This window comes from Carassius auratus, chromosome 1, assembly GCF_003368295.1.
Source record: "Carassius auratus strain Wakin chromosome 1, ASM336829v1, whole genome shotgun sequence".
In the NCBI taxonomy this organism is placed as follows: Eukaryota; Metazoa; Chordata; class Actinopteri; order Cypriniformes; family Cyprinidae; genus Carassius; species Carassius auratus.
Genome location: NC_039243.1, coordinates 10872275 through 10887127, shown reverse-complemented (window position 1 = coordinate 10887127; position 14853 = coordinate 10872275). Strand labels below are relative to the sequence as shown.

At 38.5% G+C, this 14853-nt stretch overlaps 2 protein-coding genes across 3 annotated transcripts in view; both read left to right on the top strand.

Moving 5' to 3' along the window:
- LOC113109348 (myb-like protein U) overlaps positions 1-14853 on the top strand; it is a 972647-nt gene that overhangs the window by 773533 nt on the left and 184261 nt on the right. The gene's annotated exons all lie outside the window — the stretch shown is intronic.
- The window catches only part of LOC113109515 (transmembrane protein 8B-like), a 55232-nt gene that overhangs the window by 3645 nt on the left and 36734 nt on the right, over positions 1-14853 (top strand). Inside the window, exons 5-13 of one of the 2 annotated variants that reach the window (XM_026273085.1) lie at positions 282-544; positions 645-970; positions 1848-1941; positions 2025-2142; positions 2313-2452; positions 2538-2716; positions 2804-2950; positions 3629-3745; positions 4206-5446. In XM_026273085.1, coding sequence (XP_026128870.1) covers positions 282-544; positions 645-970; positions 1848-1941; positions 2025-2142; positions 2313-2452; positions 2538-2716; positions 2804-2950; positions 3629-3745; positions 4206-4499 — 1678 coding nt within the window. In that variant the 3' untranslated portion in view covers positions 4500-5446. Of the gene's footprint in view, positions 1-281; positions 545-644; positions 971-1847; positions 1942-2024; positions 2143-2312; positions 2453-2537; positions 2717-2803; positions 2951-3628; positions 3746-4205; positions 5447-14853 lie in introns of those variants that run through there. The other variant, XM_026273094.1, reaches the window with a different exon arrangement.

Genomic DNA, 14853 nt, shown 5'->3' with positions numbered 1-14853 from the left:
TTTGTGTTTATAGATTTATATTGATGTTTGTTACTTTTTATCATTATCATTATTATTATTTTGAATTATGCCATTTGAAATAACTGTTTTCTATTTGAATGTATTTCATTATATTTTTTATTTCTGTGATGACGAAACTGAATTTGTCTTCAGTGTCACATGAAACCATTGTAATATGTTTAGTTTCTTTTTCATTATCTGAAAAAAAAGTAAATATAAAATGTGAAGTTTTTCTGTTTTTGTTGAATTCTAAAGTATTTTTGTGTATCTTGTCTGTTTAGGGTCTTTGTTCCAGAGTTCTCCTCCAGGTTGGATGTTTTCATCTTGAACTGTTCAGTAAAGCTGGGAAATGACTGTGGGCTGTCAGTCACTGTAGGCTCCAGCACTTTGAGGCAGGGCTCGGAGGTGAAACAGAACTGTTCAGGGTTAGAGAACTGCTCTGCATCAGTCCTCATTCCCCCGTGGAACAGCTGGTTACTGGTTATGGTTGAGACTAGTCAACCAAACACCACAATACCTTTCAGTATCTCTGCCAATGTCACAGGTCTGTTTTGATTCACCTATTACTTCAATTTCACTTTTTTTTGGCCAGTTTTTGCTTGATTCTTAAATATTTTCCCCCTTCTTTCACTTCATACACACAGTGGGATGTAAACCCTTGAGCGTCCCTTCAGATTTTAACACCTCAGCCTTCATTCGTACCATCATTGCTCCCCAAAGCAACAGCTCAGGTGCCCTAAATAACACACCAGTTTCTATGAGAGACCAAACGGGCCTCCGTGCTAACATCTCGGAGCCAATGTGCATGAAAAGCCCTTCAGTGTCCAGAGATGAACAGGATGTACTATCACTACACTTCATCGGTTCCAGCAACCTAACCGTGACCTCGGACCTTCCAACTGTGCTCACACTTGAGCAGTCTCCTGGTGATAGTGGTGGCACGTTTGTTGTACAGCTCAACTTGAACACTGTAAGAATATGATACGATATGATATGATATGATATGTTATGATATAATATTATATGTAGCACCAGTCCCTGCTGCAGAGAAACGCCCCCATAACAGGATATTACCACCTCCATGTTTTACTGTAGGAATGCTATTACTTGGATGGTGAGCTGTTCTGGATTTCTGCCAGATATATAGTTAGGTGCTGAGGCCAAATAACTCAGTTTTAGTCTCATCTGCCACAGAATCTTCAAGGCGTGTTTTGGCAAAGCTCAGTCATGATTGCAGGAGGCCTTTTTTGAGGAGTGTTTTTCTTTTTCTTGCAACCCTGCCATACAAGACCAATTTGTAGAGAATTTGTGATATTGTTATCACATCCACACAATGCTTCTAGGCATTGATAAAGCCTTTTAATTTTTGGTATCCATCTCCTGACTTGTGCCTGTCCACACCTTTATTCCAGAAGATCCTTATATAGTGCCTTGTTCCCCATATTGTTTGCTTCAGTTGCACTACCAAGGACTGAAATGCTCCAGGAAAGCTCTTTTCATGATTACAGTGACCACAGCTAATCACAAAGTCAAATGGCTTTGTGTGCCATTGAGAAAGTGATTCGCTAAACCTGATTGAGTTATAAGTCATTTTCCAAGTCAGTGATTCATTTTTTTTCTCTGACATGTTAGTGTTATATATTTTTCACTTGGATGTTATAGGTTGCACTGAGTAAATACAGCTGGATAAAACAAAAACTGTGTCCTCCATTTCAGGCTGCAAAGCAACAAAATGTGATTACTTTTAAGGGGGTTATTCTTTTCTATACCCACTGTAGATAGATAGATATATTTCATATTGTGTAATATAAATATAACAATTGTTTCTTCTTGTGTTTGTGGCATAGAGTTCTCTGGTTGGTGGATTTGCTCATGTCAAAGCATGTCTCACACCTACTGCTCCTTTACTTGACCTCAACCACAGCCTGACTTGTGCTACAGGTTAGTCACAATCAACACTTAGTGCAATACATGTTTTCCAGCATGCCACTTTTAACGCTCTCTGTGTATATGTGTGCATGTAGGGCTTATACAGGGTTATTCCCTGAGTGTGAGCAGCATTGAATCACAGGCACTGTTGAGGATTCCATTCCCAGATGCAGCAGTGTGGTACCTCAGCCTCCAAACCGTGTGCAATGATAGGTCAGTTGTGTGATGAAATGGTTATGAAATGAAATGTCATTTGCATTGCATTGTACTTTCATATTTGAATAAAAACATAGGTCCAGGAACTAGTATGGACTTAGTTTAATGTCATGATGACTTTAAAGCACCTTCTCAGTATTACTTTTGCTCCTGTGTTGTCTTCCCAGTGTTGACTGCAGGAATGCATCGGCCATAGTGAGTGTGTCAGTGAGTGTGAGTGCATGCATTGATGACTGTGGGCCGTATGGAGAGTGCAGACTACTACGCACACACAGCTTCCTCTATGGCGCATGTGTGTGCAAAGCAGGTAGACAAACACACATACACACCAAAAACTTGCCATAAAGTAATAATAATTAATGGTATTTTTTTTGTGCGTTTGCCGTTGAAAGGTTGGCAGGGATGGGGCTGTACGGATGGAGCCACTGCGCAGTCGTACTCTCGGCAGCTGGCCGCAGCTCTGCTCCTCACCTTCAGTAACTTTTTCTTCATCCCTTCCATTGTCGTAGCACTTTACAGAGGCTACCACATTGAGGCCGCCATCTATTTCTTTACCATGTTTTTCTCCACGGTGTGTATTTATGTTACAGTTTGTAACAGTTTCTTTCTGTCTGTTCTCGTTTAGCATATTGTAGTCACAAGCATGTGTTTTTTGCAGTTTTATCATGCGTGCGACCAGCCTGGTGTGACTGTGATGTGTATCATGGACTACGACACTCTCCAGTTCTGTGATTTCTTGGGCTCTGTCGTGTCCGTGTGGGTGACCATTGTGTGCATGGCACGGCTACAGGATCCTGTAAAATATGTATGTAATGGGCTTTAAATAGCACTTGTTTAACTAGAACTACCTGTTTTTTTAAAGGAAATGTTGAGATAAGTGCATTGTCACTTTGAAAAAATATAAACCACAAGCCAGTAACATTGTCATTTTTATTTATTTAGAAGTATTGTGTATAACTTTATAATCATGTTGTTATTATATGTATAAATTAGAAGAATAAGTTGTTAACAGATCAATAATCATAAAAAAAAAAGATTTTCGAAAAAAAGAGTCATGTTAAATATTAAATATTTCCCACTCTTTTAGTCAAGGGCTAATTTTTTTCATGTCAATTCTGGCTTTCTCTTCACCTTTAGGGTGAAATATCAGACTTCAGTAAACGCCCTCAAACTATTAAGTGTGTCTTCGAATGAATGGAATGTGGGCCGTCTATTGTTAATATTGTCAGATTTCAATCAGTTTCTGCAGATTAGTTTCAGTAGATAGTCTTTTTAGACTGGGAACACAGTTTTTGGTTCTGGAACTATTTATATATTACATAGAAAATATATATATTTTTAAAAAGATCAAGGAAATGTAGATTTGTAATGACATGACCCCTTAACATGCATATGCACAATTATTTAATGAGTATTATTTACTTAAAGTTACGTTATGTGTTGCTTGTCAGTTTTAATAGCTTTTGTTTTTCTTACATTGCAGTTATTATTTATGTTGGGCACTCTCATAATTTCTATGGTGATGCAGTTGGACCGCAGGGGGCTGTGGAACCTTCTAGGACCCGTTCTGTTTGCTTTGGCCATTATGGTCACTTCCTGGGTGAGCTTGACTTGTTCATTACTCTAAAACATAATGTATTCTTAGATTGTTTTGTTGATATTGAGTCAGACTAATATATTTTTTATAGATTATTATTAATATTATTATTATTATGTAAATATACAACTTTTCAAAGTTTTGTGGTCAGTAAAATATTTTTTAAGATATAAGTTTGTTTATTCAGCAGATATTCATTGCATTGATCAAAAATAACAGCAAAGATGTTTGTAACATTACAAAAAGAAAACATATTATTTAATCAAATAAATTCTGCCTTGAACTTCTTTCTAAAACTGATAGATAAAAAAAAGATGAATGAAAGTTTTTTTATTTTTTTTTTTATTTTTTTTTTACATGGAGGAAATTACATGTAACTTAAAATGAATGTTGACAGTACATCTCAATGTAATGATGCAGCTTTGAAATATTTCCCATTCTGTTCACTTTTGTTACCCGGCAGGTTTATCGAGGTGTGAAACGGCATCAGTGTTACCCTCCGTTGTGGCGTCGCTGGGTGTTGTTCCTGCTTCCGGGGATCTTATCAGCATTAATTGGAGTGTGCATGTACGTCTTTGCTCAGACCGACAGCAACTACTACTACACTCATTCCATATGGCATGTCATGGTGGCCACGAGCGTGGTCTTCCTCTTACCACCCCGTGAAAAACACGTTCCCCCCTGGGGCTGGACGAACAAAATCTGTAGCTACAGGAGATGTTCAAATGAGAAAGTAGAGCATTACACTGTCAACTAAAAACACTGCTATTGATATTTGCACAGACTGGATTTTTCTAATTTTCCAAATGTTATTGGTTAGCTTCAAGAATCACGTCAAGCTTTATCTGAAAGATACGTGACTGCAGTGACCAGTATGTCTGTATGCACCTGTATGCAGAACTACTTCAAGGAATAGTTTACCCCAAAATATTTTTTTACTGTCATTCTTCACCCAAAAACCAAATCAGTGGAACACAATCAGAGATTCTTCCAAGTTCATAGTGACCAAATAAGTCAAGGGAAGATTATTAGTGAATAATGACTTATTTTGGTCTGTTTCTTCCTTCAGAAGGCTTGGAATATAGTGCATATACACTACTTATATGGTGCTTTTTGGCAAACGAATACTTATTTTGTATTTCATTTAAAAATACAAAAAAATGCATACATGTTTGAATGGCTCGAGGGTGAGCAAATAATGCCATAATTTTTATTTTTGGATGAACTATTCCTTTAAACTGGATAATAGCCAGAATTGTTTTACACTATTATTTACACCACTGTTCGGAATGTACAAGAAAATGCCTCCTTTCTTCCTCCCTAAAAACCTTGGTATATTTCTTCAGATGTTGATCTTACTTTTCCAAGGGGAAGAACATTTGAAACATGCTTGAGCCAGTATGTGAAAATGCGCTTGTTTGCAAGTATGAAGAATCCTTAATAGGTGAAGATGTGTTTGTTTATAATGGGTGTCTGACATAAGATGACCTGATATATTTAAGATGGACTTCTCTCTATTGGTCAAGGCTTTACATATGCATACTACTGTACTTTTGAACCCTAAGGGCAATTTAAACTTGAAGAGGCATTTAGGTTTAAATGTATATTGCAACTATCCTTTAAAACTCAAATGTATGTAAATCAGTTTTGTGGTTTTCTATTTAAATATGACAGCAAGGTAATTCATCTCTTGTTTTTCTCGAGGTGGAAAAGTGTTAAATTAGGGTTGGAATATAATACAGATATGTTTTACAATGTTTTATATTCATTTTGTATTGGAATTACAAATGAGATTGAAAAATAAATGAGCTAAACTAAGATATATGCTAATAGTTCCATTTGTAAATCTGTGAATCCCAAAACCTTTTATTCTTTCTTATGGGTTATCATGACAGTCCTTGTTATTGTTTGTTCATTGATAGGCCTTGTAAATTGCACAAATATACACTTGTGTGGGGGGTCGAGAATGAGGCAGTGCAATCAAAGAAAACATGTTTATATTGGTGAAGGTACATGCTAAAGTTTATTAGTTTTTTATTATTATTATTTGTGCTCTTGATTTCTGCCTAATTTTTTCTTAAAACGTTATGTAATTTATATGCCAGTAAATGGAGAAATAATTAACTGATTATTTAAAACTGGCTACTTATTTTTTTCTTTTAGGTCACTTTTCAACTTCATTAGAACAAGGTTTAGTATTATAGTTCAACTTTATGTTAAACATTAAAATCAAATTAGCTATGCTGTGCAATAACATCTTAAAAATCTTAATCTTAAAAATAAAATATTAAAAACAGACATGTAATTTCACTCAAAAGTTTGGGGTCAGATTTTTTAATATGTATTTATTATTAAATCAGCATATTAGAATGATTCCTTATTAATCATGTGACTGTGATATATATATATAATATACACACACATACATACTGTGGTGGGGTGAAGAAGGACGTGAGGATGCAGGTCGGTTCCCCGAAGGGTGGATATTATTAATATATTAAAAGGTGGTGAAAGGGGGTTGGCGTGAGGTGGTTTGGTGCTCAGCTTCCTCTTCAGTTTGTGCGCTGTACGGTGCGTTGGGGCTGGTGGTCACACACTGCTCTCTGCAGAAACAATAGAAGATGGGGTTAGCCGAGTCTTGTGGAGAGTGGACCCTGAAAGACCTGAGAAAGCTGCCCATATTTGGGAGAGTCTGTCAGCGTTTGCGTCGGCCGTCCCCACTCAATATTGCACGGTGAAGTTGAAGTCCTGAAGCGTGAGGAACCACTGAGTCACCCTGGGGTTTGTCTCCTTTGCTCGGGGCATCCACTGTAGAGGAGCGTGGTCGGTTACGAGGGTGAAGTGGCGGCTGAGGAGGTAATACCTGAGCTCCAGGACTGCTCACTTGACGGCCAACGCTTCCCTCTCTACCGTGGCATACCGTTGCTTTCTGCTTATGTAGATCACTGGGTGTTCCTCACTGTTGTGGCCCTGGGATAGAAAGGCTCCCAACCCGGTGTTGGATGCGTCGTCTACAACAGGAAGGGGCTGTTGAAGTCGGGGGCTCGGAGCATCGGCTCCGACGTGAGGGGTGACTTTATCCATTGGAATACCGCCTCTGTCTCGGGGGTCCAAGGGACCTGAGTTTTGGAGGTAGGCTGCGGCGCAGAGAGAATAACTGCCACCTCCTTCTCTTGCGGTCTTATTAGGCCACGACCCACCTGGTACCTCAGGTCCTTTGCTTTGGCGAGGGCCAGGTCACACTTCCGGGGGTTGGCGCTCAAGTCAGCCCTGTGTCGAAGGTCCACTCATTGAAGAGTTGGGCGGCGCCGATTGGTGATAGCCCCATCTGGCCCAGTATCTCCTTCTTAAACTCCTCGTAGGAAGCGATTTGTTCCAGAGGAAGCGCCAAGTATGCCCGTTGTGCCTCTCCCGTTAACAGCGGGGCCACGACCTGTGCCCACTCTAACTTCTGGAGATACATCGTTACGTCATCGTGCACCATCATTTTGGGAAGCAACTGCGTTATCAAGCGTTTGCATTAATTTTCTGGAGAAAAAATTACCCTGAAGCTTCTTTACCCTGAATAAAATGTAAGGATTTGCTAAATTATCTCAAAGTCCATTATTTCACCTATTTTTACTCAAATTAGGGTTTTGTGAGCAATGATGAGTACTCCATTAATTTATTTTTCATTCATACTTGTCGCTGAAGCGCACTCTCATGCAGAAACTCCACAAGTAAGACTCAATGATGAAGTTCCAGGAAATTCAGCTTTTGCAGCAGATGTAGCCTAGTAGCTAAATAAAATGCAGACTGCTCACCCTTTCCACAGTCCCACAGTTGATGGTCAGAGGAGCATGCTGAGTGTGCACTCTCCTGAAGTCAACAACAATCTCTTTCATCTTCTCCACATTCAGAGAGAGAATGTTCTCGGCGGTTCACCTCACTCCTGTAGTTTCCATCACATCTGCTTCTAATGAGACCCTCCACAGTCCTGTCATCTGCAAACTTAATAAAGATGTTAGAGTTGTGTGATAGTGTGCAGTCATGGGCAGCAGAGTGAAGAGGAGGGGGGGGGGGGATTAGCACACATCCTTGGGGGGCCCCAGTGTTCAGTGTGATGGTGCTGGATATGTGGCTGCAGACCAGTATTGCCTGAGATCTACCAGTCAGAACGTCTGGACCAGTTTGTGAATGAGCTGTTGAGGGATGATTGTGTTGAATGCTGAACTGAAGTCTATGAACAGCATTCTGATGTATGAGTCTTTTTTGTCAAGATATGTGAGTGCTGAGTGGAGGGTAGAGGCGATGGCATCATCGGTCGAGCAGTAGGACCAATATGCAAACAGGAAGAGGTCCAGAGAAGGGGGGGCAGACTTGATGTGGTGCATGACTAGCCGTTCAAATCACTCCATGAGAATAGGGTTAAGTGCAACTGGACGATAGTCTTTGAAGCAGGATGGAGATGGCTTATTCAGGACTGGGATGATGGTGGTAGCTTTGAAGCATGTGGGGACAACAGCCTGACTTAGTGAGATGTTGAAAATGTCTATGAATACATCAGTGAGTTCTTCTGCACAGCCTCTCAGTACATGCCCAGGAATTTTTTCAAGACCCAGATACTGTCTGGGGCCATTACCTGGTCGCCAGGAGGAAGTGGAATCTTCTGTGCAGTAGTTGAATATTTGAGTGAACTGAGTTTGCAAGAGAAAGTTTGCAATCTTTTCTTGCAGTGTTACTCTCTCCCCTCCCATGGGTTTCAAAAACTTTTTCAGGGACTAAATCAAGTGTTCAGCCAGGCCATTCATTGCTGGGTGGTAAGGAGTAGATGTAGTGTGCTTAATTCCATTTGCCCTTAACAAATGACTGAAATTCTTCTGAGGTAAACTGTGTTCCATTATCGCTCACCAAATGCTCTGGTAGGCCAGTGCGGGAGAACAATGTGGTGGTAGTTCAACCGTTCAACAGTCTTTGTGGATGTAGCGTTTTTAAAAATGCATTTGAATATGCATCCACTAATACCAGGAACAATTTGTCAAGGAAAGGTCGTGCATAGTCAGTGTGCAGCAGTCAAGGAACTAGATGCAAATGCGATCGGTCTCTTAGATCCATCAGTCATTTTGTGAAACAATTGTGTGTGCTTATTCTGTAAGGTGATGCATTGCATGCAAGACACAAGGGCAGACTATGATCATAGTGTGTTAACAGGATCTCTGAAGTAATCAATAGCATTTTTGAAAGCCATGTCACACTCTTTGGACCATATCCATTTGTTTTCCCGTTGTAGAAATGCATTCAGTAGATGTAGCACTGTGGACAGATTTGGGAAGAATTTATGATAATAATTCACAATTCCAAGAAATGTATGAAGCTGGTTCACATTTTCTGATCTTGGTGCCCACAAAACAGCATTAAATGAAGGTGTTTTTTTTTTTTTTTTGGTGTCTTTGAAAAATTAGCATTTGCTTTTGTTTGCTCTCAGTCAATACTACGCTAGCCTTTCAAAAACAGCATTCAAGTTTGATAGGTGGAAGTCATCGTCATGGCCATTGTCTATAATATCATCTAAATAGCACTGTGTGCCTGGAATCCCTTGGCTCTTTGAAAAACTTGGCTCTTTGCCACAGCGTTGGTACTGATGATACCCCAACGAGTCTGTTGTAGCGGAAGAGACCCTTATTTGTATTTATTGTCATGTAATTTTTCAAAGATTCTTATACCTCCATTTGTAAATATGCCTGGGCCAGATCGATTTTTGAAAAATGCGGTCCACCTGATAGTGACGCAAAGATGTCCTCAATGCAAGGCAATGGGTACTGGTCCACCTGCAAAACTGGGTTAATTGTCACGACAAATGCATACGTCTTTTCTTGACAATTGGAACTATAGGTGTGGCCCTGTCAGTCCAGCTTGCTTTAGACAGGATTACTTGGTCTTCTGGTTGGTTTAGCTCAGTCTCCAATTTCGGGCTTCTTGAATATGGCACAGGGCATGTCTTGCGAAATTTTGGCTGCACATCCCTCTCAATAGTAAGCCTTGCCTTTATGTGCTTCAATTTTCCAGTGCCATCTTGGAAGATTTGTGCAGTTTGCTCTAGCACATGCTCTAATTTGTTTTGTACAGAGCACGTGGTTACCTTGGGGTAACTTGCATGGATTTTATGGACTGCCAATTGAGCCGAATGCTTCTAAGCCATTCACGTCCAAATAAGGGTACGCCTCCCTTTTTCAGCACATGAAGGTCCAGAGTGTGCTTTTTGGTTTCACATTTTACTCTGATTTTCAGTTTTCCCATTGCAACAAATTTCTCTCCTGTGTAGGTCTTAAGCATTGGATGTGCACCTCAATTTCAGTCTGTCAAAATGGCCTTTGTAATCCTTTTATGATATTATTGACAGCGCTGATCCTGTGTCAGTTTTCATCTTCAATTTCACTCCTTCAATAATAGGAGTCACCCAGATCATTTTACGATCTGTCTCTCTAAGAGAATGGGGCTCAGTGTATGAAAAACCTGCCATATCAGAGTTCTATGAGTCAGGTTCATCCAGTTCATTTATCTTTGCATTTCTTATTGCAGACGTCCTTCTTTTCTTCTCATTTGGTTTTGTTTTACACATTTTCTGTATGTGTGCCTTTCTGTTACATTGTCTGCACTCCTTCTCTTTAAACCAGCATTCAGCAGGGTCATGTGACTTTTTACCACAACTGAAACATCATTTGTCACTTTGCTTTGTTGCAAATTTATTTATGTGATATCCAGCTGATGCCTGTCTTTGCACAGCACGTCTTATTTAAAGACAGTCTTTGCATGAGTAAGTTTGGTGGCACAAAATAAAACATGGCGATTTTCTAAATGGTTGAAAAATTATAACTATAATGTATGGCAGAAGAGCACTTCACAACACACACTTCGACCTACAGTAGGCACAGTAATATCATCACTCCTGAAAACTCGAAGTGCTCTTCTGCGATACATTATAGTTAGCATTTTAGAAAATCGTCACATTCTATTTTGTGCCACCATACTTACTTGTGTAACCGTCTTTGAATAGGGAAAACATGGAAGTGATTGGTAGCTTATAAATTCATCCCTGTTTGGATCCTAAGGAATGAATGGTGCTAAGCTAAACGCTAACATAGGGGTGCCACGTGCAACAGTGATTAAGTGCACGCACTGAGACGGGAGAGACACGTATCAACTTGTCTAAATTGAGGGGAAAACATAGTGGAATACAGAAAAACGGTGTTGTTTTCCTTTAACCGTCCACTTGTGTACTGCAAACACATACGAGCTTCATCACTGTGTCTGTCACACCGCTTGAATTGATGGTAAAACTAGGAACATTATTAACTGTCTTTACATTTATTTTAAAAGATGAAGCTATTAATAATGGAAAGGGGAGTTAAAGGGGAGTTATGGAGAGGCGGGGTATAGAGAACCTACAATAATGTACAGTATTTGAAAAATGTGTTTTTTGAACATTAAACCATGTCAGCATATTCTGTTACACCAAATAGACAAAATAATGATCTTTAAAAAAAGCATCATATAAACCCATTATTATTAACAAAAGTATCAAATTTAATGTAACTAATGTATGCATTAACAAGTTTTAAAACACTAAAAATGGAAATACAAAAAAAAAAAAAAGTCATACCAAGTGAACCAAAATTCAACTAAGCAAGCAGTAATACTCGTTGGTATAATACTCAGATCATTGCTTGAAATCAGCTTTAGTTTTAACTAGTTGCTCAGTCACAATGTGCAGCTGGTTGAACACCAATGAAAACTTCTTTCAATCTATCAGTCCTTATTTGGAAAACGACACCTGATCCTGAACATCCTCATTTGTGATGTTGCATTGTGTTGCATGTGAATTTAAGTGTAATATTTTTAGCTGATTACAACTATTTAAAATAAAAATAAAAATAAAAAACGAACTAAAATAATCACTGTAAAGTGATTAATTGAAGCTGTAGGATTTTGCTTAATAGATGTGGATAGCAATTTATCTGATCGGTTATCATATTTTAGAAAATGGTTTTAGAAAATCACTCTAACGTTTCTAGTTTTATGTACTAAAAAATCATTAAGTCTGGGTACATTATATTCATGATGTATAGGAGAAGTACATTAATTTAATACAATTATGCTGCAAAAACTGTAAAAGAAACAGAGAAAAGGGAGACTGGAAATATTACACAATTCATAAAGTTTAACTGTTAAAATGTCATGATGATTTTGCATTCATGCCATTATCTTTATCAGACACACCCGGTGAGTTATGCGAGTATGAAACATGTTGGCAAAGTTTTGTTTATTACAGTTTAAGATGGTTTTGGCCACACACTTTTTAAGCAAGTCTTATTATTATTATATTGTCTAGATTTTTTTATATACAAGTGGACATGGTAACACAATAGAGCACACTGCAGGCAATAAGCACAAAAATAACTGTGTTTATGTGTATATAAAGTAATATACCGTTTTTTTTCTAAATAGAGTAAAGAGAGTAATTGCTCTCCTTATTTAGGAAGAAATAGTCATTGTTCAGCAACATGGTCTCACCCCTCATCATCACGTATCGACACTTGGTCATTGCCCCCTTGCATCGACATCTGAGACAGAAGGTACCCCCTTTAATCAGGTGTGTAGTGATAATATTAGAGGTGGGTAAAGTGGTAATTCGATTGAATGGGCGTAATCAGTGGTTATCAGCTCATAGATATGGGCCAGAAGTGGCCTGCTGGGCCTACCGGTAGATTTAGAAGGCTGTTATCATCCATCGACAAGGTTAATCACTGATACAAATACAAGAGAAGACTCCAGATCCAATGCCAGAGGAAACCAGCTCACCAGTAACTTAACTGGATATTTTACATTGGATTTATAATACTGGATATTGCAGCATATATACTGGATATATTTCCCGGTTGTTATCTTCAGGTAAGACCATGTCTTAAATGATAGAACCGAAACTGTGATTAATTAGTCAGTAAGTGAAAACAATATAGAAAATGTGTTTTAAAGTGGTGTGACATGAGTGTTTACATGAGATAATTAGCATGTAATTAGCATGTATCTACGTGCCTGAAGCTAATGGGGAAATGTAGTTTTTTGTGATTTTGTGAAATTTGTGACAAGTATAATAATTGCCAAATATTTTGATTTCAGATATCGTCCCCTTGGAATTGTAAGGTTCTTTCAGACATTTTTGTCAAAATTGAGTTATTCACATATTCTTATTCTGTGTCCAACGTATTTACATTATGTGATAGATTTTTTAAATGTTGTGTACATTATGGGAGTTTTATTTAAAAAACAGTAAGGTTCCATCTACACAGTTGTGTGAGAGCTTTTTGTTTGTCTGTCACTGGAGTGTCAGGTTTCTGTTGAGGGTTATTTGCAACACCCTGATATGGAAAAATAACCTCACACTTTCAGAGGTAAGTCTTAAGTAAGTTTGCCGAGGTCAGTTTGAAGTCCTGTCTGTGAAGTGAACAATTATAGTTAAATTCATTAAGACAAATGTAAGAAAATTACACCTTCTTCCTTAATTGTATTACATTATTAATTATCACAACTAAAAGTAAACATTTATGGAACCATCTTGGAATGAACAGTTGCATGCAAAATAATTCTTGATATTTTACTATAAAATAAACTTCTAAGTGAACCTCCATCACCAGATGTAAGCATGGAGATATGATAGTGACTTTGGATGACAACTTTGGCCTTGTGAGGAAAAGTGTGGTAGAGCCATTACATGGAACCCACATGTTTGGTGATGAAAAGGAGATGAATAACTGCTATCACATCTTGACAGCTCAAAGTAAAAGTAAAAGAAGTGAAAGTGGTGACATTTGCCAAGTATGGTAACCCATACTCAGAATTGGTGCTTTGCATTTAACCCATCCAAGTGCACACACACAGCAGTGAGAAGTGAACACACACCTGGAGCAGTGGGCAGCTATAGATCCAGCACCCGGGGAGCATCTGGGAGTTCAGTGACTTGCTCAAGGGCACTTCAGCCATGGGTATTGAGGGTCGAAGAGAGAGCTGTTCATTCACTCCCTCCCAGCTTCAACTCCTGCCAGCACAGAGACTCAAACTGGCGACCTTCAGGTCCAAGTCTCTAACCATTAGGCCACAGCTGCCCCCACAAACCCTCAAGAGGTTAGTCATAGTTTGCAGAATACTTTTTTTTTTTTTTTTTTTTAGATCTAAGAGTCCATGAAATATTAGATTTAACTCATGGAAAAAGACCATTACTCCTCCCATGTTTTCTTTAAATCTTTAGGACTGCAGTACCTTCAAGGCTGGCAACATGTTGAGGTTACAACAATAAGCAAAGAAACTTGATGTTACAGGAGTGTTTGGAGTCCCCTGTCATCATGAATGACTATAATGTTTGTCAACATGAGCCAAGGCGAACAGCAAGTCTACGCCACAGTTGTTACATCTCTGACTATTGACCCAGTGTTCCAGAACGATAATTCCCCTGTTTGATTCTACCTATTCATAAAATGCTTAGAATAGCATGACCCTGACATAAGCCATTTTTTTAATCACCAAATATGAACCTCATGGAATATATATGGGAGATTCCAAAACATTAAAAAATTTAAATTTTACCACCATTCTATAATCTTCACTAATATAAGAAAACATGAAAAATGTTTGGATCATTTTGGGTCCCCTTACTGAGTATTTAGATATTGAATGCAAGTACAAACTTTTTTTTTTTGTAAAACTGAATTATTATTTTGAAAAAAGACCTTGAAACAGTCAAAATTATGCCATAATGTGTTCAATCAGAAATCAGGAGAGGGTATACCACATGACATTTCCTTGGCCGTACAAGCATTTCACATTTATAGACACAAATTGCCCTGCCAGGTAATCCATTGACTTTACACAGACATCAGGACCTGTGTCACACATCATATACACCCTGTGTGGCCTCCATTTTCCTGTCTATCCACTGCACAGCTGAAATTAAGTAGAAATGCCTAAAAATAATCTTTGATCTAACATTTTTCCCACCTGGTGCTTGTCTAAACTTGTTTTAGGGATGCAGTGTTTAGGACAATACAGTGGAAACTGCTTATATCACATCTATCTGATCT